The 24,618-nt window shown below is 46.4% G+C and overlaps 5 protein-coding genes across 5 annotated transcripts; 3 read left to right on the forward strand and 2 right to left on the reverse strand.

Moving 5' to 3' along the window:
- Positions 1–4,149: 4,149 nt before the first annotated feature.
- On the forward strand, positions 4,150–4,524 carry F5J12DRAFT_725014 (uncharacterized protein; the record flags this gene model as incomplete). Its single annotated transcript, XM_051741582.1, has 1 exon — positions 4,150–4,524. The coding sequence occupies one exon, from the start codon at positions 4,150–4,152 to the stop codon at positions 4,522–4,524; it is 375 nt and encodes a 124-aa protein (XP_051597062.1).
- A 1,178-nt stretch (positions 4,525–5,702) lies between these two features.
- F5J12DRAFT_785004 (uncharacterized protein) lies at positions 5,703–6,240 on the reverse strand (the record flags this gene model as incomplete). Its single annotated transcript, XM_051743152.1, has 2 exons — positions 5,703–5,739; positions 5,786–6,240. 2 exons carry the CDS (start codon positions 6,238–6,240, stop codon positions 5,703–5,705), a joined length of 492 nt encoding a protein of 163 aa, XP_051597063.1.
- Positions 6,241–19,851: 13,611 nt separating this feature from the next.
- F5J12DRAFT_785006 (uncharacterized protein) lies at positions 19,852–21,503 on the reverse strand (the record flags this gene model as incomplete). Its single annotated transcript, XM_051743153.1, has 9 exons — positions 19,852–19,965; positions 20,012–20,119; positions 20,197–20,379; positions 20,453–20,521; positions 20,600–20,690; positions 20,802–20,895; positions 20,917–21,047; positions 21,104–21,347; positions 21,398–21,503. The coding sequence occupies 9 exons, from the start codon at positions 21,501–21,503 to the stop codon at positions 19,852–19,854; spliced, it is 1,140 nt and encodes a 379-aa protein (XP_051597064.1).
- Positions 21,504–22,387: 884 nt separating this feature from the next.
- Positions 22,388–23,281, forward strand: F5J12DRAFT_725092 (uncharacterized protein; the record flags this gene model as incomplete). The annotated part of the gene is made up of 3 exons (XM_051741591.1): positions 22,388–22,832; positions 22,889–22,950; positions 23,006–23,281. Coding segments are annotated over 3 exons (783 nt in total), but the record flags the coding sequence as incomplete, so codon positions are not given.
- Positions 23,282–23,284: 3 nt separating this feature from the next.
- Positions 23,285–23,500, forward strand: F5J12DRAFT_725084 (uncharacterized protein; the record flags this gene model as incomplete). The annotated part of the gene is made up of 1 exon (XM_051741590.1): positions 23,285–23,500. A coding segment is annotated over one exon (216 nt), but the record flags the coding sequence as incomplete, so codon positions are not given.
- Between the last annotated feature and the right edge of the window lie 1,118 nt (positions 23,501–24,618).

Below are 24,618 nucleotides of genomic sequence, written 5' to 3' on the forward strand. Positions count from 1 at the left end.
CTCAGATGTGTTGGCCAAATCAGACTATTAATTGCATTTGTGTTGAATGGCAGGTTGATATCACATATCACACAGTCTGTTCATTTGCAAAGGTTCTGTCTATCAGGTTCCATCAGCTCCAGTTTTAGCAGAATGAGACCATCCCACTATCTCATTTTTTAAGTTTCCAGTTAACTATTCTACATCACAAAGCCATGCATTTGCTAAGCTTCCACCTATCAGGATACATTAGCAGTTGTTTTAGTAGAACGAGATTATCCTTTGCAATTCTGTTGGCTGTCTAGCCATTATTGTCTTTTTCTCACTCTTAAATAAAGGTTGAATATATGATGTGGCATGAGTGGTCAATTAAAATGGAAATTCAAAATGACATCATATGTACCATGGAGGAGTAAAATGATAGATGGCCTCATTCACCCTGCTGTCCTATCTGCCCTTGTCTCATCTGCCAGAGGCCCTAAGAGATTGATGAGATCATCACCCAATGCTCGTCCATATACCTGAATACACAGAGCCTCCAGCTTGTGAGCCATCCTGTCCAGTGTCTGCATGGTGTCATCCTGTTGTATTTGGAAATCATACATTCGATCCTTGTAGTATTGGCAGTGGGCCTCAGCATTGCAGAGTTGACATTCCAAATCTTTGATTTGCTCTTTGATTGTGTTGGACATTTGCAACACCTTGGCAATTGGGGCACAGATGGGTGACAGTGTGCTGGGAGTTGCAGCAGTTGCAAGTTGGACAGGTGCTGCTGTTGTTGATGGGTGGGGGTCTGCTTTGAATACAAGGGTTAACCACAATAATTAGCATAAATGTAGAGTGATTAAATGTATCTGCTGCTGTAGATCCCTTACCTCTTGCACAATGGATGGGCCAGCCTCAATGATTGAATCCACTCATACAGTGGCTGGGATTGGGTGGGAATCCCTGCATTTGAATGCAGGAATATGAATCTCTAAATAAAATTTGAGTCAGTGTAAATACACGAAATTGTGAACATACTGAGTGAAGATCCCTCAGGGATCATCTCTCCCTGGTTGGAGGGCCCAACCCTGGTGTTGATGGCTTTGGAAGCCATCAAAATGTGTTGCTTTTGGGGATGTTCCTTTGGGCTTTGGGATTCTTGGGCCTCCATCATCAGGGACAGACTTTGAGCTTGCTTTTTTCCCCTGGCTCATGATGAATTCCATTGAGTTGGAGCAGCAATCCCACCTTTGGCATGGCTACATTGAATTTTGCAACCATCACACAGGAAGCAGGACTTCCCAGGGTTCTTGTAGCATCAGATCTTGCATCTGTGGCACACCTTGCAGGAATGGGGGTCAGGGGAAGGTGTCCTTCTGGCAGCTATGACAGCATGACCATATAGTCCATCCAACAGTGGATGAGGCTTGTGTTTCAATTGGCCTTGAGTGGGAACATCTTTGTCATCATCAGTTTCTGCTGTTGCCTTCCTAGAGCAGGATCAATGTCTGGATTGATGGGACATTGTTTTCATGGCAGCTTTGCACTTCTGTCTGCCTTGTGCTGGTTCTTCCTCATCATCCTCCTTCTCTAGCACCTCATCTTCACCCTCATCATCCACCTCCATCCTGTGCAAGCTATCTGCTATTATTTGCTCCACCTCTGCCTTGGTCACTTTCCATTTTCCTTTGTCACTCATAGGCATTTTGGTCTGTTGAGTGGGTGGTGTTGGTGTTGGCACCACACAGGGCATAGGGAGGCCCAACCAGTGGTAGTCATATCAACACTTGATGATGTCGAGCCACTTGTGGTTGGTGACATTGGTTTTGGAAGGGGATAGGGTGGTCTTCCACTCAGGCTGCAGGTGCTCAATTGAGCCAAGGTCTTCATGCCACTTTAAGAACCTGTCGATGCTGATGAGGGTCATCAGAATCTCATCCATCCTAGTGATGAGGTCGTGTACAGTGTCCTGAATGCATCAGTTAGTGAAAAAAATGTGATGATGCTATGACACACTAGTTCATCATTTATCATCTTGATGGCACCTCTGCACTTCGCAATCTTGTCTGCCTTTCCCAGCTTGCTGCTTTCCACAAAATCCTTGAAGTAAATTTGAAGGATGTGGTTGGCCACAGCATCGAGCTCAGGCAATTTCTTGAAGAGCTTGTGAGACAACAACAATGACATGTTTCTGATGATGAGATGATGGAGTAGTTTGATGGTGAGAGTGGTGATGGTGATTGGAGAGTGGAAGAGTCAGAGGTTAAAGATGGACAACAAGATATGTGGATGTCACATCTTTTATCCCACCTATGAATGATTCAGTACAAGTCAATAATCCTGAATGCATATATGAAGCAGAGGCTCAGATAAAAATATGATGCATTGTTCTGGAATAGCATTGCTGTTTGTTTTGCATGTTTCCCATCTGCTCCAATGGCAGAGCCTGGCTCACAGCTACATAAACCAGCACCTGAGATTCCAACTAAATAGGCAAATCATCCAATGTGAAACACAATTTATAGTGGGAAATTCAGATACTCTATAGTGTGAGAGGCTCCCCTCTCTTCATTTCTTGTCTTCTTGGGCCCATCTTATATTGTGACAGGGGGATAACCCAATTATGGATAGGCCTGTCCATTTGTGGTGAGCTATCTATGATATGATGGATTGGCCCATCTTATGCAGTGCCAAGGGTTTGTAATCCTGCGATGGATGGATGGGCCCATCTTATGTTGTAACACTGGTTTTTGTTTTCCCTTATTGGCTGCCTGAGAATACCATGGATGGGCCCATCCTTATGTAGATCCCTTTGATCTCCCTTTCTGCTGCCTGAGAATGCCTTACATGGACCATCCTTATGTAGATAGCTTGGATCTCCCTTTCTGCTGCCTAAGAATACCATACATGGACTTGTCCTTATGTTGCAACAGGGGTGCATCTTGCTAGATGGGCCTGTCCATTTGTTGTGATGATATACATGATACTACTGAAGGGCCTGTCCTTATGTTGTGACACTATTAGATGATATTACTGATGGGCCCATGCATATGTTGCAACAATATAAACAATACTACTGAAGGGCCCATCCTTATGTTGTGATGCTATTAAACAGCATTACTGATGGGCCTGTCTTTATGTTTTGACAGGGTACATCTTACTGGGGCTGGGCCTGCCCATGTTGTGACAATATAAATAATACTACTGAAGGGCCTGTCCATATGTTGTGATGCTATACATGAGATTGCTGACAGGCCCATCTTTATGTCTCATCAGAGGTACATCTTACTGTGGACGGGCCCATCCATATGTTGCACAATACTACTGACAGGCCTGACCTTATGTTGTGACTCTATTAAATGATACTAGTGATGGGCCTGTCTTTATGTTTCAACAACAGTACATCTTACTGTCGACAGGCCCATCTATATGTTGTGATATTATGAAATGACATTACTGACAGGCCTGTCTTTATGTTGTGACACCATAAATGATATTACTCCTGGGCCTGTCCATATGTTGCCAACTTTGTATTCTAATCATAGACAGGCCCATCCTTATGTTGTGACCCTCTCCATGTTATGATAGGTGGGCCTGCCTTGATGTTGCAACAGGGGTGTAACCTACCAGGATGGGCCTGTCCATGTCTTACAGCAACTCAGTATACTTAATTGGTCACAGGCCCATCTAAATGTTTCAACATCCTTACCCACTGCAGGCCCTCCCATATGTTGTGGTAATGCACTTACAGGCCTGTACATATGTTGCTCTCACTTTAGTCCCTTGGGCCTGTCCATGTGTACTGGCTAATCTATTTAGGTGGGCCCATCTCGGGGTCTATATAAGTGTTGGTGTTTTGGTGCACAGGCTGCCCATGTGTTGTGACTAAATGTGACTACACTATGTGGGTGATGGCACCTTTAATGTATGTCTGGTGCAGATTGCATGCTTCAGCTTTTGGTGTTTCTGCATGGTGATGGCATTATCTGCTGCAATGGCTTTCGGTGCTACTTTGTGGTGTGTTATTTTCAGTGCTGCCATGCAGACTGTGACAGGTTACCTGATGATGGCTGTGCAGATGTGAGGTGGGCAGGCAGTTGGTCAAAAGCCACTGTGGTGGGGGTGGGTTATAAAAAGTGGTGTGTGCTATGTTTTCTCTCGAGTGCTCTCACTGTGGTTATAGATATGTTGACCACCACTGTTGTAGGTTTCTTTGCACTTTCGGGGGGCTGTCATCTGCAGTCAACGAGAGGCAGCAATGGGGTGAAGGCCTATCATTTTTTATATGACATGGCAGTGCAGTGTACATCAGGTGTGGTTTTTCCTGTGCAACTGTGCATACACAGTCCCTTCAACAATAGGTTGCTCGCAGATGACTTGGTTGCCTATGTTATTGCCAGGTCTTACATCCCACTGTCTATCCCTTGCGATCCCATTTTACTCGAGGCCTCAGGTCTTGTGGTTGTCCTAGGGGATCCCAATAGCAAGAGTACAAGGCTTGCATCCCCAATAGCCTGTGCCCATTTATCTTTGGACTTGGTACAGTTACCACTTGTGTGATCTGTCTGCCTGATGGTGTCACAAAGGCATTCCCCATGATGTTGTCAGATTTCATGCAGGATGTGACAATGTCTTCAACTGTACTGTGAGTGATGCTGTTGTGCTGGTGCTCAGTTCTGACTATTGGCCTGTGGCAGTTGCTGTTTTGATAGTTTGTGTCCATGCTGGTGGAGGACTCCTGTGCCAAATTCGAACATGACTGTCTTCTATAGTGCTCAGTTCAGTGGGGCTGCACCTTCGAGTGCGGTTTCTGTGGAGTTGAGGCATATTTTGCTTAATGTTGGTGCTCAAGATCATCATGCTGGTCCCATGGGTTCTGCTGGCAGGAAAAAGTGCAAGTTTCTTTTGAAGGCTCCTAGGGAGTAAGTGTGCTGTTGTCAGGCTGCTATGTGACTAAGATTTGCTAGTGGTGGGGGTAGTGGCGTCTTCTGCTTCAATAAGGTGTCAGCTTCTCCTCCATGCATCCCCTTTACTTTTCATGTGTCTTGAGGCTCAATGTTGGCTTCCAGTGATGAGGTTGCATTGGCTGCCAGAGGTGGTGGGGCCTCCTCAGGGCTGTTGATGCTTGGACCTTCTTCCTGCACTGTCACTAAAGAAGGGGGGCCTCCCATGCCATTATCTCCTGAGTTGTTGTGCTTCTCTGTGGACAATATCAATATTCAGGATGTGTTGAACTCTGCTGATGGTGAGGCAGCTGTGAGTGGCCCAAAGGGAAAGGGTAAAGGTAGGCAGGCTTGATTTGCTACTCTTGAGGTGGTGTTGCAAGGTTTTCTGTTAAATACTTCAGATCTGGCCTCATAGACTCTGTGTAGGACTCTCTGAGATGCTTAGTGGGACTTTTAAAGGATAGTTTAAATACATGTGTTGTAGGTGCTATGGACATAGTGTGCATTGTAGATGGACTGCTTAGCAATGGACATGTTTCATCTATGACAGCATGGCAGCTTCATCTATGATGTGGTCCCTGCCCACCTGAAGACAGTCTTGTGTTTGATGGGATTGGTTTCCTTCACCTCGAGGGTGGTGATTGTCTCTGACAACATCACATGCCATTGATTGCTACCTGAGGTTGTATTGATGCCATTGCCCTTCTTTCTGTGCTGAGTCTATGATACATTGCTGTCTATCGCTGCTGGGTTCTCTATGTATCGATCAGGTGCTTCAAGTCTACTTCCATGTCACAACTGCATTTTGTTCATCATGAATCCCAGTGCTCTGTGACAACATTGGCATGGATCAGTGGTAGTGTTGTTCCACTTACCTGGACACCTCTAAACTGTGGTCTATGTTGACATCCATCAGAAGTGTTTCATTGTCTTCTGGCAGGGTTGTTGCAATGAAGTCCCTTTGCTGTCTCCACATGAGGTACTCAGGGCCAAAGTACATAGAGGCCAAGCAGCATTCAATTGATGGCATTTGCACATTACATAACAGTGTGCCGATCGCTGCATTGGGGCCTAGGATGTATCCCAGACCTGCAATATGCCCTTGGTCTTGGCTGTGTGCCATTCCTGCAAGGAATAGGAGGATGGCAGCCAATGCTTCAGTGGGGGCTTGTGGGGTAATGTTAACCATGAAATGGATGGTGTGGGTGGCTCTTTTCTGGAAGGGTGAGGTTGGTTGAATGTCTTCCCACAACAGTAGTGTCATCAGCATGGACACCATCAGTGCCCACTGGGGGCAACAATGATGAAGATGGATTTCTGGCTGGGTCATTGTGGGCTATGTGTTTCCATCAGTTTCATTCTTGAGCTGTTACTCCTTCTCTAACCTGAAGTACCCTCTGCAACATTGGGCTTTGAGTGCCCCAGTACATTTCGAAACAGGCAAACTCTTCATTCAAAATGCATTCAATTGTTTGACATCTTCCTCCACTGATCTCCTCCATCGCAAAAAGGTTTGCAGGTAAGACTATTTGACATCATCAGCAAGCATTCCAATAACAGTGTGGGGCCTTACACCTGCCAGGTACATGATGCAACATGAGATAACACTGCATGTGCTCATGATCCCCTGCCATAGTTATGCTTCTGTGCAGGCCTCTGTGTACCTCATCATTCTTGGACTGCACTGCCTATAAGTGTGGTCACTTGAGTGACATGTGGACTGTGCTACATCCATCACAGATGGGTGGGAACGATGACATGCTCTGCCAGGGTACTTATGCTGTGGTGCCCTTGCTGCAGAGCTGCTGTTATCTCTGCTTTCCATTGTCTCTACCCTCGCATGGTCGATATCTGTTCTATGGTTCCCCCCACAGAAGTTGGTACTCTATGGGTCATTGGTGCCATCTCAAGTCCAATGCTGTCATGGGGGGTGGTTTGCAATGGCAAATGCCATCAATGTAAATCATGTGGGATAGATCTTCTAACTGGTGAAGATGCTGGATTCTGGTGTGGGGCAAATGGTTCCTGGTTTGGTGATGTCACTCCTCTGCCCCCCCCCTGCCTCCTCAAATTGAAGCTCTCACAACTCACCCTCAGATTTTGTCCTTATTGTGGATTCTCAATCTCATCTTTTCATTCACTTCCTTAGAAACCATGCATCCCTTTCCCAACGACTTTGGACCTCCAGGCTTTGTGGCCATTCAAGGTTGGGTTTATCATTGTGTGTGCCCTTCACATGACAATTCAGCTGTGTGATGGCTACTATACAATGGTTTCATGCAGAACATGCCTCACAGAGATTGGGCTGAGAGTCTGCCCATGGGATGGGTGGATGCCATGAAAGCTGCTCTACAGGACATTAACCCATTTGTGAAGGCCCTTCGCTCCCTATCCTTCACATCTGCCTCTCACCCACTGGCATCTCTTATTCTCCATGACAATGGCGCAGCCAAAATCACTGCAGTGATGACCTATGAGAGCATGACCACATCACAAACCAAGTTGAGATGACTTATCATCAGTTGCAGTGACCACTCCAATCAATCAATATCGACATTAAGCCAGTTGTGGGAACCTTTATCTTATCCATTATTGTTCCCCCATGGCACACTTGGATGGGGACTCGAGGGGTGGTGAGCAGACACCATGCTTGCCTCTGCCACTGACAACACTGCTGATCATCCCATGATGCAACTCTGGCATTATCGAGCTCACATCCTTCATGAACACTGTTTTCACATCTTCAGTCACCTGACCAATGAATATGTTGTTGACATGTTCAGTCACAACCTTGAGACCAGACTTAATTTCATCTGCTGCAACCAGAAACAACTTCACATGCAGGATGCTGAACTGATGGGTGTCAACAATGTTGTCCCCAGTGAGAATGTTTACCTTCCCTCGTCCTTCCTTGGGTCCCATTGGTGGGTGTCCAACCAAATCTCAGACTCCCTTGCCATTGCAGCTGCTTATGGCAACCCCACCTTCTTCATCACCATGACATGCAACACAGCTTGGCCAGAAATTGCCTCTCAACTGCTTCCAGGACAGATGTTCACAGACATTCCCACAGTTGTGGTTCATGTGTTCAAGCACAAGCTCAGCCTCCTTCTCAAAACACTGAAAAACATGTTCGTCAATGCTGGCTGTGTGCTCTATTGCATCCATTCAGTCAAATTCCAAAAGCACAGGCTTCCTCACACCCACATCCTTTTGAAGTACTCCTCTCAGTGTGACACACCTGCAGACATTGATGCTGTGGTCTCCACAGAGATTCCTGATGATCCCACAGATGCTCACCTTGTGTGCACCTTCATGTTCCACCACCACCCTTCTGTGGACTGGCCACCTTCCAAATACTGCCAAAGGAGTCAACCAGATGGCCATTGCTTACATCATTTCCACTATCCCCATGCCCTACAGCCAACAACTACCATCAATACTGATGGACATATTCACTACCACCATTGTCATGCAGGGGATGAGATGGTGGTCCCACATTGTCTCCCCTTGCTATGTGGGTTTCAATGCCATTTAAACTTTGAGGTCTCAAGTACCTCTCACATCTTCCAGTACCTATTCAAATACATCCACAAAGGTCTGTACTGTACCCCATGGCTTCCTGCCAACCAATTGATTATCTGGTCTCACAGGACCCAATCACACCTGTTATAACATCTGGCCCAATGTGGCCTCTGATGATGAACATATTGACAAGATCGATGACTACTGGAATGCAAGGTATCTCTCCACAGGTGAAGTGATGTGGCACATCCTTGGTTTTAACATCACAGGGAAAGATCCTGCAGTCACTGCATTTCCAATACACCTTCCCATGTCGACCTCACACCATCAGTACAGGGGTAATGATGCCCCCCATAGCACTGCATCTCTACTCAACCACTATTTCAATTGGCTGACTGGTACTTTTGTCGACCACAATGGCACTGTCCATCAATTCAATGACCTCTCTTATTGTGAATATTTCTGCCTGTTTCATCTCACCAAATGTGTGGATCATCCTGCATGTGATGGTTTCGAGGAATGCTCTATCATGCCCAGATGTCCCTGCATGCATGTCATGCTCTGAAATGCGGCCAAGCCCCATCTAAGTCATGTCGAACCCATACAACCTTCCCAAGGTGAACTGTTTTACCTGCACACAATCCTCCAGCATAGACCTATTCTCTCCTTCACTGATGCCATAACTGCCGACAGCACAACTTTTTCTTCCTTCCAGGAAGCTGCCACAGCCCAAGGTTTGTTTGCTGATGATACTGAAGCTGAATATGCAATGGTCGAGGCCATGACTTCCTTGTGAATGCCTTGTGAAATTCGATATCTCTTTGTGCATCTCCTGGTCAATGACTGCATGCCACAGCCCCTCACACTGTGGGAGACTTTCGAGGAGTCTATGAGTAAAGACTTTGCTGTCCAGACCTCTGTGCTCAACACCTTATCAAGCAACCATGTGTTGCTTGAGATTGCCTCTGCTCTTGAGGAACATGGTAAAATGCTTGCTGACTATGGAATCCCTCAACCTGAAATACCATGTACAGAAGTCATGCACGAGATACTCAAGTGGGGGTCAGAGAGTAATTCTCTTCACAGATGTGTGAATGACACATGAGCACAAATGACCGAGGAACAGAAAAGTATCTATGACAGCAACATGCATGTGGTGTGCAATGATGAACCACTCTTCGCTTTTGTTGATGGCAAGGCAGGCAGAGGAAAAACATTTCTCATTAACGCTATTTGCAACCATGTCTGTGCCCCTGGCCACATAGTATTACCTACTGCAACATCTGCATTTGCAGCACAACTGTACCCTGGCAGCTGTACAACACATTCCACCTTCAAAGTAAGCCCATTGTCCCATAACCCTTCCTCCAACCCCTCATTCCCCAACAGGTGCCTGTCAACAAAAACAATGAAATGTTAATCTCCTCCATCCACCCTGGGTCACCTTGCACAGATCTCATTAAGTCCGCATCCCTGATCATCTGGGACAAAGCCCCTATGGCAAACCGTGCAGTGCTCTCCTGTGTTGATGACATGTGCAGACAAATAATGGCCTGAGATGCTCTGTTTGGTGGAAAAGTTGTCATCCTCCTTGGTGACTTCCATCAGACATGCCCTGTCATTCCAGGGGGGTCATGCCTCCAAATTGTTGACACTTCCATCCAATTGGCACCTCAATAGCAACATGTCACTGTCTTCCACCTCACCATTCCTATTCGAAATGCTGAAGACCCAGATTTCGCCTCCTTTGTAGACAGCATCAGTGACAGTGCTGGCCCTGATGTCCCCCTTGACATCATCTCCAAGGTTGCCACCACTGACCAGCTCCTAGACCATGTGTTCCCTCCTAACATCCTCCAACAGTGGTGACATGTCTCAAATGCACCATCCTGTGCCCCACCAATTGCCAAGTGGACATGTACAATGCCATCATGCTTCAATGCTTACACACCACTGCCACAACCTACCTTGCTGCTGACTCACTGAAAGAAGCCAACAAAGCTGGGGTGATCCCACCTCAGAGCATGTTAGATTATGTCACCTCACACACACCCCCTGCACTCCCACCTCTATCATTAACCATCCATCTCAGAGGTGTGTACTGTTTGATGTGCAACTTCTCCATCAACCAGGGACTGGTGAAAAATTGCAGAGTTGTCATGGTCGCTGCTGGCCACTGCCTGATCACCATATGAATCATCCATGCCCATGCCCACACAACACATGCAAGTAATGACATCCTCATCCCATGCATCACCTTCACTGCATCCCTACACTCTGGCCACACCCTCTTATGATGCCAATATCCACTGGCCCCTGCATGCACCACCACCTTCAACAGCTGCCAAGTCCTAATGTTGGATGCCATCAGCATCAACCTCACCAAACCCATCTTCTCTCATGGTCAATTGTACACCACATTGTCCAGGATCCACCACCATAACCATGCATGTATTCTACTACCCAATGATTGCAACACCACACCCAATATTACCTTTAATGAGATCCTTCTCTGAAGGGCTTTCCTCTCTCCACATCAATAGAATGTGTGATCTCATTACAAGGGTTTCTTTACACATCATGTACTGAACAATCCACTACCGTGCTACAATGGAATATGCAATCCCAAAAAGACAGCTTATGCTAGACCATAGTATTTGTAATAGCCTCCACTTTTCTGCACTCCCTCAAAACCTTCACTGCTGGAGCGAAGCGAGGCATCTCTTGTTTGGTATTATGTACGCGTTGCAGGTGATCCTTTGCCACCTGATGCGCTCCCTGCTCCGCATTACGTGCAGACGCTGTAAATTCAGATCAGTATGTCAGTTTGACTGGTCCATTGAAGGGCCCTTCGCTGACTCAGGGTGACATGCAGGCTCTGTCGCGCCATTTTAAGGCAATGAGAGCGACTGGCGCTGGACGCAAGGCAAGGAAGGGCATGGATCCAACCACGCTCCGAATGCCACGTTAATATTTGGCGATACCTTAGGTCGTGGCCAGCATTCAGTTCATGAGGTGCTTGTTAAATCGCGGACCAAAGGCATCCTCAATGGGCCATGTCGTCTGCAGATGGTTTGATTTCAGGGATATATGATTGTACGAATTGCTCGCAAGCCTAACGGCAATTCAGATTCCGAAGTCGATGCTGCAAAGCATTGAGCAAGCGTCATCACTCGATTTTGGCATTGCTGAAGTCACCCTGTGTCCAAAGATAATTGTCTCCATGTCCCTACCCATGTCTGCCTGGTCAGATGCCAGTGGGGAGGGTTGGTGCCGCGCTGTCCACATACCGAAGCGAGAGTGGAGAACTTGCGAGGAAAGTGGTGTTGTGTAGGCCAGGATCGCTACTAAACTGCCGGAGTCGCCGTGGCTACCCTGTTGCCAGTGTGTGTACACTTGAAGAGCTTCACCATCCACGTCCCTTCGTACCAGGTTCCATGAACTCTTCAAACGCAACCTCTGTGCTGCACCTCCGCTGCACTGGACTCTCCTCGCCCTTGCCACTCTCCCCGTCCCAACAGAAAGCATGCTACGACCACCAGTAAACCATGCAAAACACTGAGTTCTTCCGTTACGAAGCAATTCGAGCAGATAGCGGGTAGTCATGATGTGTTCATTTCTTTCAGGCTAACACTTTGCTAACATGCCGTGGAAATATTTGACCTTGAACAAGTGCAAGAGATGGAGAATCAGACGCGATGGGAGGTCGTGTAGATGCAACTGAGGCTTGACCTGAACTGCGCGGTGCTTGTGCATCCGCTACGCAAATGACATGACTAATGAACCGGTTTGTAGCCCCTGCGATACAGTCAGGATATACCCACCCCCTGGTTAAGAGAATGCTTATCTCTAAGAACCAGTGGGAAGCGGACAACTCATGCTCATCAATACAGCCCCCGTTTATCTCTCAGGAAAGTGTTACATCATCCGATCCGCGCTCTTGACAGTATCACTTCGGTCCCAGGCATGGATCTCGTGCCAATCCCATGACTGTGTTTAATTCCAAGGGCTAACTGCGTCTGGCCGAGCATTGGTCTGCAAAATGGATAGATGAAAGATAATATTTGACGGACCTGCAGAAGCATCTTACGGATGCCAGTATCGAAGGCATTCCGAGTGAATAGCTCCACGGATTACCGCAGATCATCTCGACGGAACTGCCGTCTACGTGAACACCATTGACAAGTAAATTGTTAGCGATATCCAATCTGCGTTCAGTGTCTCCGTCAGTCAGATGACTCTGATCATGAAACAGTAGTCAAATATACATCGCCTTTTGCCTCGTTCTCCAGCACCTTCAATTCGTATACGGTGACCATCAAAAAGTCGGGCGTCCACTCCAGGCTTGCATAACATATTGCAATGGCAAGGTATGTAATTGTATTGGCTTGTGGTATCACCAGTATACTAAATCTGGGCCTTCTGGAAGAGAGCTATCTGCTGAGTTGCGGCGTAGGGCAGAGGAGATAAGGCATGCTGTCTCATGTTCCAGGGTATTTTAGTGCACTCGTCCTTCCTCCCCTCGCTTCTCCCCTCTTTCCTCTTGCCTCTCCTACACTTGTGATCTCAGCGAAATGCAAGGCGACGCCTGTTGGAGTTTATCACTTTTACCTTAGTTGTGGTTCACCGAGCACAGCATTACGTAATCCAATAGCGGACACTTAGCAGTTTATTTTTTTCCTTACTGCACCTCAGCTTCAACCAACTTGAAGTCTGAGGTGGGACTCCTTCCATTCATTATATTGGAACACTTACTTACCTACCTACAGTATATTCCTCTCTATAGGTAGTTAATTGTTCAGCTTCAACCAACTTGAAGTCTGAGTATATTCCTTTCTATAGACTTGACAATCCTGCAGCTCATCATCCTCCAAAAATGGCTACCACTGTGAGTGTACTGACCTAGCTTCTGGCTGTTGGCTGACCTTGCCCTGCTATTACTTTTGTACCTGCTAGTCATTTTCTAACCATCACTGTTACCCATCCACAGGTGTTCTCTTCCAGTCTGAAAACTGTTTTATCCCCAGAGTTTTTACTGGACCAAAGGTGCCAGGCTCTCCCTTTTGGAGGGCCTACCTGTAATGGTGATGTGAAGTTGTAGGACTTGCAACAACACCACACCAGGGTTCTTCTTAAGTACTACTTGTTTCCAGAGTGAAAGGTCTGTTTGATTCAAGGTAGAAAAGAGAATCTCTGTACAGTATGCTACATAGGCCATTTTATAGGCTACATCAGCAATTTGTCACCCCAACTGTGACAACTGCATGGACTGTTGACAGATCCAACAGACCAACAGATGTCACAGTAATGTGACTGTGAAAAGGCATGTCATTTATGTACACAGTTTGTACACAAACCAGAAAGTTCACTTGCAGTTGCACACAGTATGCACACAGACAGATTAATTCAGACATAACAGTAGGACAAAGGGTATAGCAGGGCCAGACCTCTATCTACATGATCAGGTGCCTTTCTAGCTCTCTTGCCCACTGTGAATTATTTGCTTCACCTCCTCACACTGTCTGGTGTCCAGTGATTAGAGATCAGTACATCTGAGCCAGAACATTTAAAATGCTTGCCTTCAACATCTGACCAAGCCTCAATGTCAGAGGACACTGTGGTCAATGCCTGGTCATCAATCACATCGCCTTTGCCTGTGTAAGCCTATGCTTACTACTTACACACACATCACTCACACCACCACTCACATGCCACTCATGGTATCACTTCACACTATCACACCTCCTATCATGCCCTCGTTCTGTTGTCTGGGCATGTGGATCACTACTGTGTTCCAGTGTTTGGACCCTGGGGGTATATATATCAGTGCTACATGTATGTGCAGGACATCTCTCTTCTTTCCTTCTTTCCCCCTCAATCATCTTGTATCAGCATATACACTTGATTGCTTAATCACACACACTTGTCCACATTCTGTTGCTGTTGCAATCCATCTTGAGTGTGCTCACCCCTACTGTGGTGAGTTCCACTTTTTTTGAACATGCCATAGTGCATGTCAATGCCTGATAAAGGTGTCAAGCTGCTGTCCTGTTGCATTCCCTCCATCCCTGTGCCCTTTACTACTTGTAGTCAAGGGAATAACCCTCTGCCTGTGACATTGTTGTTGTCACCACTGTCTTTGTCTTTGTCTTTGTTGTCTTCATTGTCTGCTGCCTCTCCTTCCCTGCTACCTGCACCATCACTTGTGGCCCTGTCTGATGCCACTCCATCCCCACCCATCTCTCCTTCACATATCCCCTTACCAGCATCCATCCCACCATCTCCCACTTCCTCAGATAGCTCCTTGTCATCTGATAACTTTACTGTCATTCTTCCTGCCATTGTGATGTCTTCAGCACAGTCCCTGATAGTGCGATGCAAGAATACCACCCCCAGCAATACCCCTCCCTTCTTAACAGTGGGTGATATCACCCCAGAAGGGTTGCAAAGTTGGGAGTTAGGTTGCAAAAATTATTTTTGGCTGAAAAATGTAGCAGAGGATGTTCAGATTGCCAAGGTGGTTGGACACCTTCTGGATTCTCATGTACAGGACTGGATCAGTAACAACAGTAGTCAGTTGACTGCTCTGACCTTCTCTGAGTTTATGGACAAGGTTTGTACATACTGGCTCCCCAGTGATTGGGCAGAGGCTATTCAACAGAAGATGCTGTTGTCGATGCAGGGTAGTAAGGCCTTTCACCTGTGGGCCATTGAGGTGGAAAGCTTGAATGTCCTGTTGTGAGGCAGTGAGTTCCACCTCACCAAAGATCATCTCTGCTTTCACTCAGAGTCACACATGCACCTGGACCTTACTGCAGAATATTGTTTGACTGCTGCCCATCGTGAGAAACAGTTCTGCATGTGGCTCAATTTGGTCTGACTTCTAGATGAAAAATGTGTTCATGACACTGCAAAACTCGATGCAGCTCTTCATAAGAAGCCCTTTGAACCTAGCCATTTGGCCAACACTACTGCACCTAGCTTGAAGGCACCAGATGGCCATGCTTGCGCTCATCCTCCTGCCCTCATGGTCAAGGAATGACAGCTCCTCTGTGATAATTCTGGTTGTTTCAAGTGTCACCATCTCTTCCAAAATCACACCATGCATAACTGTCTGAATGACTTCCCAGATGCCAAGAATTACAAGGTGCTGACTGCTGCCAATGTTGAAGCTGCTCAAAAGAAGTGCACAAAACCAGTTGCTGTGGTCATTGAAGAAGAGCTGGTAATGAAGTGCACCTGCATTACTGAAGTTGACAACGACACTGAGGCCATCACCATTGTTATGCCTTTGGTGGCTCTTGGGGATGGAACTGACTCAGGTGAAGAGTACATCACCTCCTTTTCAGTTCCCCATCTTCAATGGTCCTGTCTTCTTGAAGGACCTAATTTGACCTTCCCCCTGCCTGTAAAAGCGTTGATTGACAGTGGTTCACATCTAGTTCTGATTGATGAAGGCCTTGTCTCAAAGCTGGGCCTCCAGTGCCATCAGCTACATAGATCCCTTGATGTCTCGGTAGCACTCTCCTCTGGGGACTGGGAGGTCATGTCCTTACAGAGGTATGTTGTTCTGTTTTGTCTTTCCTCTGATACATGGTTTCATTCATGTTCCATTCATGCGATTATTGCACCCTGTTTGTGTACACCACTTTTGTTGGGACTTCCCTTTCTCTTGCATAATGGGCTCATTATTGATCATGCTCTCTGCACATGTGTTGATAAAAATAATGGTTATGATTTAATGAATCCCCCCCCAGTTTCTGTCCCCACTTCCTGCCAGCCCATGACTCCTACTGTTTGAGCTGTCAAAAAGCTTAAGAGTGCTGTTCTTGAAGAACTATGTGGTGTCTTACCCAAGTACTGTGAACTTGTTGAAGTGGTGGCTACTCCAGTATGTGGGGTAGATATTATTGGCATGGTACAGCACTGCATTGAGGTCCTTGCAGCTGCAGAGGAGCTGACAAAGTGGGATGCATGACTCAAGGATGAGTTCACTGACCGCTTCCCTGTCAACATCCCACCCACGGACACTCTGCCTGATGATGTCCTTCTCTGTGTGCAACCCAAGGATGCTAACAAAGTAATCCAACTTTGGTCATACAATTGTCCCAAGAAGTACTGTGAAGTGTGGAAGACATTGCTACAGCAACATCTTGATGCTGGATGCTTATGGCCCTCCAACAGTACACATTCATCACCAGCCTTCATCATTCCAAAGGCAGACCCTACAGCGTTGCCCCGCTGGGTAAATGACTTTCAGCAACTCAATTTGAATACTGTACCAGATAATCACCTGTTGCCCCATATCGATGAGATCCTTCAGGATTGTGCTAAGGGCAAGTACTTTGTGAAACTGGACATGACTAACATGTTCTTCCAGATGAAGGTGCATCCAGATGACATCAAGTGGTTGGCAGTGCACATGCCTTGGGGCCTGTATGAGTGGATGGTCATGCCTATGGGGGTATGGAATGCCCCTGCAGTCCATCAGCATCACATGTCCACCACTCTTCGTCATTTAATTGGTTGCATCTGTCATGTCTACCTCAATGATATCATCATCTGGTTGCAGACACTCAAGGAACATGAATGCAATGTTCATGTGGTTCTTCAGGCTCTCTGTGATGCTAAGTTGTTCTGTTCTCTCAAAAAGACTCAGTTGTTCTGCACTGATGTGCTTTTCCTCAGTCACTGTGTCTCTGCCCAAGGGATTGAGCCAGACTCCTCCAAGATCACAAGGATTCTTGACTGGCCAGTCCTGTGGTTGGTGACTGATATGCATGCCTTCCTTGGTCTTGTCTGTTATGTTGCTGACCATCTCCTCAATCTCACAGAACACACCCATATCCTGAACACATTGACAACCAAAACTGTGGAACTCAAGTTCCCAGTATGGACTGATGATCATCAGTGGGCCTCTCAGGCCATCAAAGATCTTGTAGTCAGTCCTCACTGCTTAATGACCATTGACATGATAATCCAGGTGACAACCACATCTTTCTTACATGTGACACTTCAGACTTCCATACAGGAGCCATCCTCTCATGGGGAAATACCTGGGAAACAGCTTGCCTGGTTGCCTTTGATTCTATGCCCCTGCATGGCACTGAACTCAACTATCCAGTGCACAAGAAGGAGCTCCTTGCCATTATCTGTGCCCTGAAGAAGTGGAGAGTCAAGTTGCTTGGTGCCCTGGTGTTCATGTACACTGACCATTGTACCCTTCAGAGTTTTGCCTTGCAGCATGATCTCTCCTGCCACCAGGCTCACTGGCAAGAGTACATGTCACAGTTTGATTTGACTATTCACTATGTTCCAGGCAAGCATAATATTGGCACAGACATGCTGTCTCATCACTCAGATGATGTTCTTCCCATTGCCATGGTGTCAACTGTTGAAGTGGACAAGTCACTGACAGTGGAAATATTGAAAGGATATATGGAGGATCCATTCTGTCGATGTCTCTTCACACTCCTCGACTCTCTACCTGGCCTGCAGGAACATGATGGTTTGCTGTACCTCACAGGTTGTCTGGTGATCCCTTGTGTGCACTCCCTTCATGAATGTTTCTTCCACCTCACCCATGATGCCTTGGGGCACTTTGGCACAGATAAGACATACGCAGCTCTATGGAACTCCTTCTATTGGCCCAACATGCATCACAATCTTGCATCTGCATATATCCCCACTTGCACACACTGTATGTGCAACAAGTCCCCGACTATGGCACCTGCAGGCCCCCTGCACCCCTTGCCTGTCCCTGATGCTCGTGGTGATTCAGTCGCCATCAACTTCATTGGTCCCTTGCCAGAGGACCACAGCTTCAACATGATCATTTACCATGACAGACTGCCTTGGTGTGGGTATATGCCTTGTGCCTTGTTGGAGCTCCATCACTGCTGCAGAGTTTGCCTCACTATTTTTTGACCACTGGTACTGCAAGAATGGTCTCCCCTTGGAGATCATATCAGATTGCAATAAGCTTTTTGTGTCTCACTTTTGGAAGTCACTTCACAAACTGACAGGTATTAAGCTTAAGATGTCATTGTCCTACCACCCTCAGACAGATGGTGCAAGTGAGTGCACCAACAAGACTGTTAATCAGTGCATTCGCTTTCATGTCGAGCAGAATCAAAAAGGCTGGGTCAAGGCCCTGCCTCAGGTGCGTTTCCACATCATGAACATGCTTAATAGTAGTACAGGGTTTTCGCCCTTCCAACTGCACCTTGGACACTCTCCTTGTCTCTTGCCCCCCATCTCCACTTTATCAGAGATGGATGCAGATGACCACAGTGATGCAACAAGCTTCCTGGCCCATTTAGATATGGACATCCTTGAGGCATGTGATAATCTCCTTGCAGCTAAGGCAGCTCAGGCCCATGCAGCCAATCGCTATCATGTCCCCAACCCGAAGTTTACAGTCAGGGACAAGGTTTGGCTATCTACTAAACATTGTCATCATGAGTACATCACTAATGGTACCAATCATGTAGCCAAGTTTATGCCTTGGTATGATGGGCCATATACCATCCTGTTGGCTTCCCCAGAGACATCCACATATGTCCTGGATGTACCCCATGCGACAAATGCATGCACCATGTTCCATGTTAGTCAACTATGTGCCTTCATGCCCAATGACATGACACTTTTTCTATCATGAGAGCTCCCTCACCCAGGCCCAGTGGTCATGGTGGATGGTCAGCTGGAGAATTTGATTGAGCAGATATTGGACGAGAAGTGGGCTGGAAGATTGAAGAAGTACTTGGTGCGGTGGTTAGGATTTGGACCAGAGGACAATGAGTGGTTGATGAAGAAAGAGTTGGAGGATTGCAAGGCATTAGATGTTTGGGAAAGGGATCACCCACTGTGAGGAGTCAGGTTTGGGTTTGGAGGTTGGGTTGGTGACAAAGAATCACTCACTCACCCCTCCCCCCCCTGGTTGCTCTTTTTATGGGTTGGGAGGGTGCAAGCATATGCTTACTACTTACACACACATCACTCACACCACCACTCATGCACCACTCACAGTATCACTTCACACTATCATGCCTCCTATTGTGCCCTTGTTCCGTTGTCTGGGCATGCAGATCACTACTGTGTTGCATTGTTTGGACCCTGGGGGTATATATATTGGTGCTACATGTATGTGCAGGACATCTCTCTTCTTTCCTTCTTTCCCCCTCAATCGTCTTGTATCAGTGTATACACTTGATTGCTTAATCACACATGCCTGTCCACATTCTGTTGCTGTTGCAATCCATCTTGAGTGTGCTCACCCCTACCATGGTGAGTTCCAGCCTGCCACTGATACACTGTAAGGTACCTGGGCTTGCCTAGAATGGATGGCAGCACTGCAGTATTCCTTAGCCCCACTGACAATTTGGTTGAATTTTTGGTCTCCTGCTTTCATGATCAATCACATGTACAGCGAAGTTTTCATGCCCCATCCAATGTCAGAGAAGCTTGCCTCGGACTGCTTGGTGGGCACCTCTTTGGCTCCAGTAGAATACAATGTTAATGCCCACTCAACCTGTAATGATTGCAGCTCAGATGTTCACCTGAATAATGCCACATACCAATGTGACAGCTAAGACCAGTGCACCCCTTGGCATTTCATAGTCAATTAACTCATGATAAGTCTCATTGTCAACCACTGAAATATCCCTGATGTGGGATGCAAAGGTCTGCAGAACAAGTGGTGACAGAAATGACTTGGAGACCTAAACAATTTTATAACAGACTTTGATCTGTAAATGGATACTTGAATGGGACTTGCACTATACTCATTCCCTCCTAGATGTATTATGCTACTATACATGAATGGAAGGCTTGAACCAAGTGCAAAGTTGACATATGGCTTCTGTTCCTCAGGATTTTTGTATTTCAGGTCTGAAGCCCACAATGCCTCAATGGCTTCAATCCCTGCTTTGCTGATGTGTGCATGCTACTCGTAAGTCTTTTGCATGCACTAGCTAAGATTGTTAGTAATGCCATCAATGTCAAGTGAAAGTCCTCACCAGACAATAGACATGATTGTCCTCATCAAACCAGTGTGGCCAATCTAACATGACCTTATCCCATAGTTCCTGCAATTTGTCAATGAAACAATCAGGTACCATTCAGGGATTCTCCAATGTCCTGCAATAGAGATGGAGCAAAGGAACCAAAAGCTTTGTAAATTGGGCAGCAGATCCCTTTGGCAAGTTTTGATGACTAGGTCGATTCTTCATAGCTATTGCATTTGCAATAGGAGCACTGTGCTGTAAGCACTGTTGAGGAGCATTAGTGATGATCTTGGTAACAGCAAGGGGACCCTTAAAATGCATTAGCATCTGTATAGAAATTAGGGATGCTGTAACTACTTACCATGGTATTCTGTGCCCCAGCAGGTTCCATTTCTTCTCTTGCTCATCAGGGAGGCCACTGAATTTATCCATCACACTGCCATTGACCTGGTTACCTCTATGAGTAATGTGCTCACCAGTTTGAGACTCTATGTGACATTTGTGCTGGGCAGAGTCCACAGTTTTTCCTTCCTTGTGAGAGTGTGAGAGGCCAGATGGGTGGTCGCATTTCTTCTTCTTCTGCAGCAGCCCCAAGCCAAAAATAACTCTAAAAGATAAACAAATATGTTAGTTCAAATAGCTAGGTTATAAACACATACTTACACTCCATCATGTTTGAGCTTGTGCTTGTCTGTAGCTGTGATGACAGAAGGTTGGGAGGGAGTGGCCTTGGCCCCCAGTTTGGCCTTGGTAGTAGTGTGGGCAGCTTCAATGAGGTGGCATGTGATCTTTGCTGGCTTCCTATGTATTCCCACAGTCTCTTCATCCTCACTCCCCTCTGTGGCAACATCAGGATCGGTGTGGTAGTCATCCTCACCATGGATTGACTCAGACCCAGTCTCAGATCCTTACAAGCCAGGTAAGCATCATTTCCCCCATGTATTGGAGTACTTATACCTTTGGCAGTTTCAACCTCTTGGGCCTCACCACTGCCCTCATGTCCTGGGGCATGCTGTGAGGTCTGTGTGCTTGAGATAGCATCATTGGGTGTGGTCTTCAACATTGACTGTGACTTCAATGGCCTATTCACTGCTGATTTTGGATTTTGAAAGTTCATATGTCATGTTTTCATCTGTTCATGTAGCTGATCTTCAATTTCAGCCACTTGACGAATATTTGCCCACTGCTGGAGTCTAGTGGCTGTGTGTATTGCATTTTGTGTGGCATGCTCTTCTTGGATGACCTGGATACTTTGCCTTGGGTGGGGAGGTCAGGTACTCCAGGGTGTCAGTCTTTGTTTTTTGCATGGGTGGTGATGTGGTTTGGCATGACAAGGTAGTGGGTTAGGTGGGGATCTCTTACTATCTGGTCAGCCTTTTAACCTATCCCTTTTTTTGTAGAATGCTAACATTATGGTTTCCACTGATTGCAGTTTATTTATTTATTTATTTATTATTAATAGAATGCAGAGGGCCCTGGATGTGTTGCTGTACTGACAAGTGTAACAACACATTACTGCCATCAAACTATGTCTGGCACCAATTGGCTTCAATGGGTCTATCCTTCTTCAAAATTTTGCTGTTGAACCCAGCATAATTACTGCAGGGTGATGTATCAGGTCCATCCCCCATCTCGCACTAGTTTCACTTCTGCTTCATGTCCCCAGCAGGGTGATTCCCCATGCATCCCTACTGTCTGAAAGTTTTCATCTGTACTTTCCCACTTTGCAACAAAGCTTGTAGGACCAAGGGTGGGCTGAAACAACATGGTATTCATCAAGTGCCTGTACTGGAACCACCAGAACAACATGGTTCCACAGCCAGTGACTTGGGAGGCTATGGCTCCAAATTTTTGGGTGTTGAGCTCCCTGATCAATGCAATTAGCGCATTCATTTCCATCCCATTCTAGATGGTATATATTGTCCTCAACAATGCTGCTCATGCTGACACTGCACAGGGTCACCTTGTGATCCATGTGGACAGGACCTCCTGCCTTCTGTGCCACCACTGCCCTTTGAACCATATGCCCAGGGTGACTGGATGCCTTTTACCAGTCAGGTGCAATTTGAACTTGCTGAATTTTTGTACAAGAGTGTACAGATGTCTGCTGGCAAGACAGATACATTGATGGATATTTTGGCCTCACTGTACGATCACCAGGACCCACCATTTGTGTTGCATGATGAGTTATACAAGTCTATTGATGCTATACCATATGGTGACTGCCCTTGGCAGTCATTTTCAGTGAAGTACTCAGGCCCATTGCCCAAGGACCCACTGTCTTGGATGTTGGCAGACTATGATGTATGGTACCAAGATCCACCAAGTCTACTTGAACAACAATTTGGAAATCCAGAATTTGCTGATTCAATTGACTACACTGCAAAAGTGAGTTTTACTGATGTACATTGAACAATTTATTAACACTAGTATCACAGGTCATAACAGATGAAAATGGCCAGTGTGAGGTCTGTGACCTCATGTCAGGTCAGTGGGCATGGGATCAGTCTGTGAGTCTATGCATTTGTGTTGTCTTCCTTCAGTGACAATATATATATTGTCCAGGAACTTATTGCCCAGGATCCAGATACACATGGGGCCACATTTGCACCTATCATACTAGGCAGCGACAAGACAACAGTCAGCATAGGCACTGGAAACATGGAATATTACCCACTATACATATCCCTTGGAAATGTTCACAACTGTGTCCATCACTCTCATGGCAGTGCCCTGTCCATTTTGGCCTTTCTGTCCATCCTCAAAAGTAAGTGTCCATCTGGTGGAATGCACTGCAATGTCATATGCTGTACACCACAGTGGCAGGGTGGGCCAGCATGATATGATTGCATATTGGTAGACAACAGTGGTTCAGAGAATGATCCACTCTGTGGTCTGCTTGTCACTTATTGTTTACTCTTTTTCTCATTCAAGTTCCAGGGCCATTCACACTCCTGTGTTCTGGTCGAATGGTTTCTACCATTTGGTGATGCACCGGACCACTTGACAGGAATGTGGGTCATAGTGCTGGAGGTAAATGCTGCTGGACACCATGTCTGAGTGGTCATTTCCATCAAATCTATTCTGTGAGGCATTCATCTGGTTGGAGTGTTTGGTGTGGATTTTTTACCTGTTACATTTCACTTCTCGCAATCTCTCAATGCATTTAATGCATACTATGTCAACAGGTATACAGATCATCACTCATACACAATTTGTTAATTTGAATGAATACAATATCTGTCATGACATTTTGTGGACACTGAACAATTTATGGTGGTCTGTGGTAGCCTGTGTGTACTGAAGAAACTGTGGTGGTCTGCAGTGGTTTGTACAGAATGTGCACACTGGCTGACAGGTCTGACAGTGTGAACAGTCAGTCAACAGTCCATGCAGACGTCACAGTCAGGGCAACAAATTGCTGATGCAGAGAACAGGCACAAAATATGTCAGAGTACTGCTACAGGTAAAGTAGGATCAAGAAACAAATGAGACAATAAGTAAGACTGTCATAGAGAATTCACCATCTGAACATATGGTCAACAGCATTGGACCAAGTCCTTACATTCCCCCCTCCAGGGTACAAAGTATCCTTTCTTCATGTAAAACTTGCTTACAAAGCAATGTCCCCAGCACTTCCTGCAGTCTTGTCCTGGGGCATCATTTCGTCAACTTCACCCTCCACATCTGCTATGCCATCATAATCCTCTCCATATTCCCATCTGGGCCACCAGAGACACTGTCAATGTTTAGATGGTTAATCATGATATGAGCAGGATTGGCAAGGGTGTCAAAGGGGGGATTCATGTCTAAGGTAGAGGTTGAGGACCTGGCAATGGTGGCACTCTGATGATCATCAGTAGTGTTTTTAGGTGCCTTGTGACACCTGCTTGCATGAGAGGTCTCATGATGTCTGCTGGCCCAAGGCCTCTCTGATCCTTGTGTTCTAAATGGCAATGAGTTGGGATGATCACCCAGGGGCCCCCTTGTATGATGATTGTCTCCTCTACAATCTCAGTGGTCCAGGTAACCTTGCTGGGAGCGATCACACTGGCATCTAGCCCTCTCTGCCACATCCCAGAGTAGGCTATTCAACATTTCTGTCTCTGCAGCATTGAGTACCTGCCTGCCCTCTATCTCTTCCCTGCTATACAAGTCAGTGTCCACTCCCAGAACTT

This window comes from Pisolithus orientalis, assembly GCF_024613125.1.
Source record: "Pisolithus orientalis strain OTSU chromosome Unknown F5J12scaffold_32, whole genome shotgun sequence".
In the NCBI taxonomy this organism is placed as follows: Eukaryota; Fungi; Basidiomycota; class Agaricomycetes; order Boletales; family Pisolithaceae; genus Pisolithus; species Pisolithus orientalis.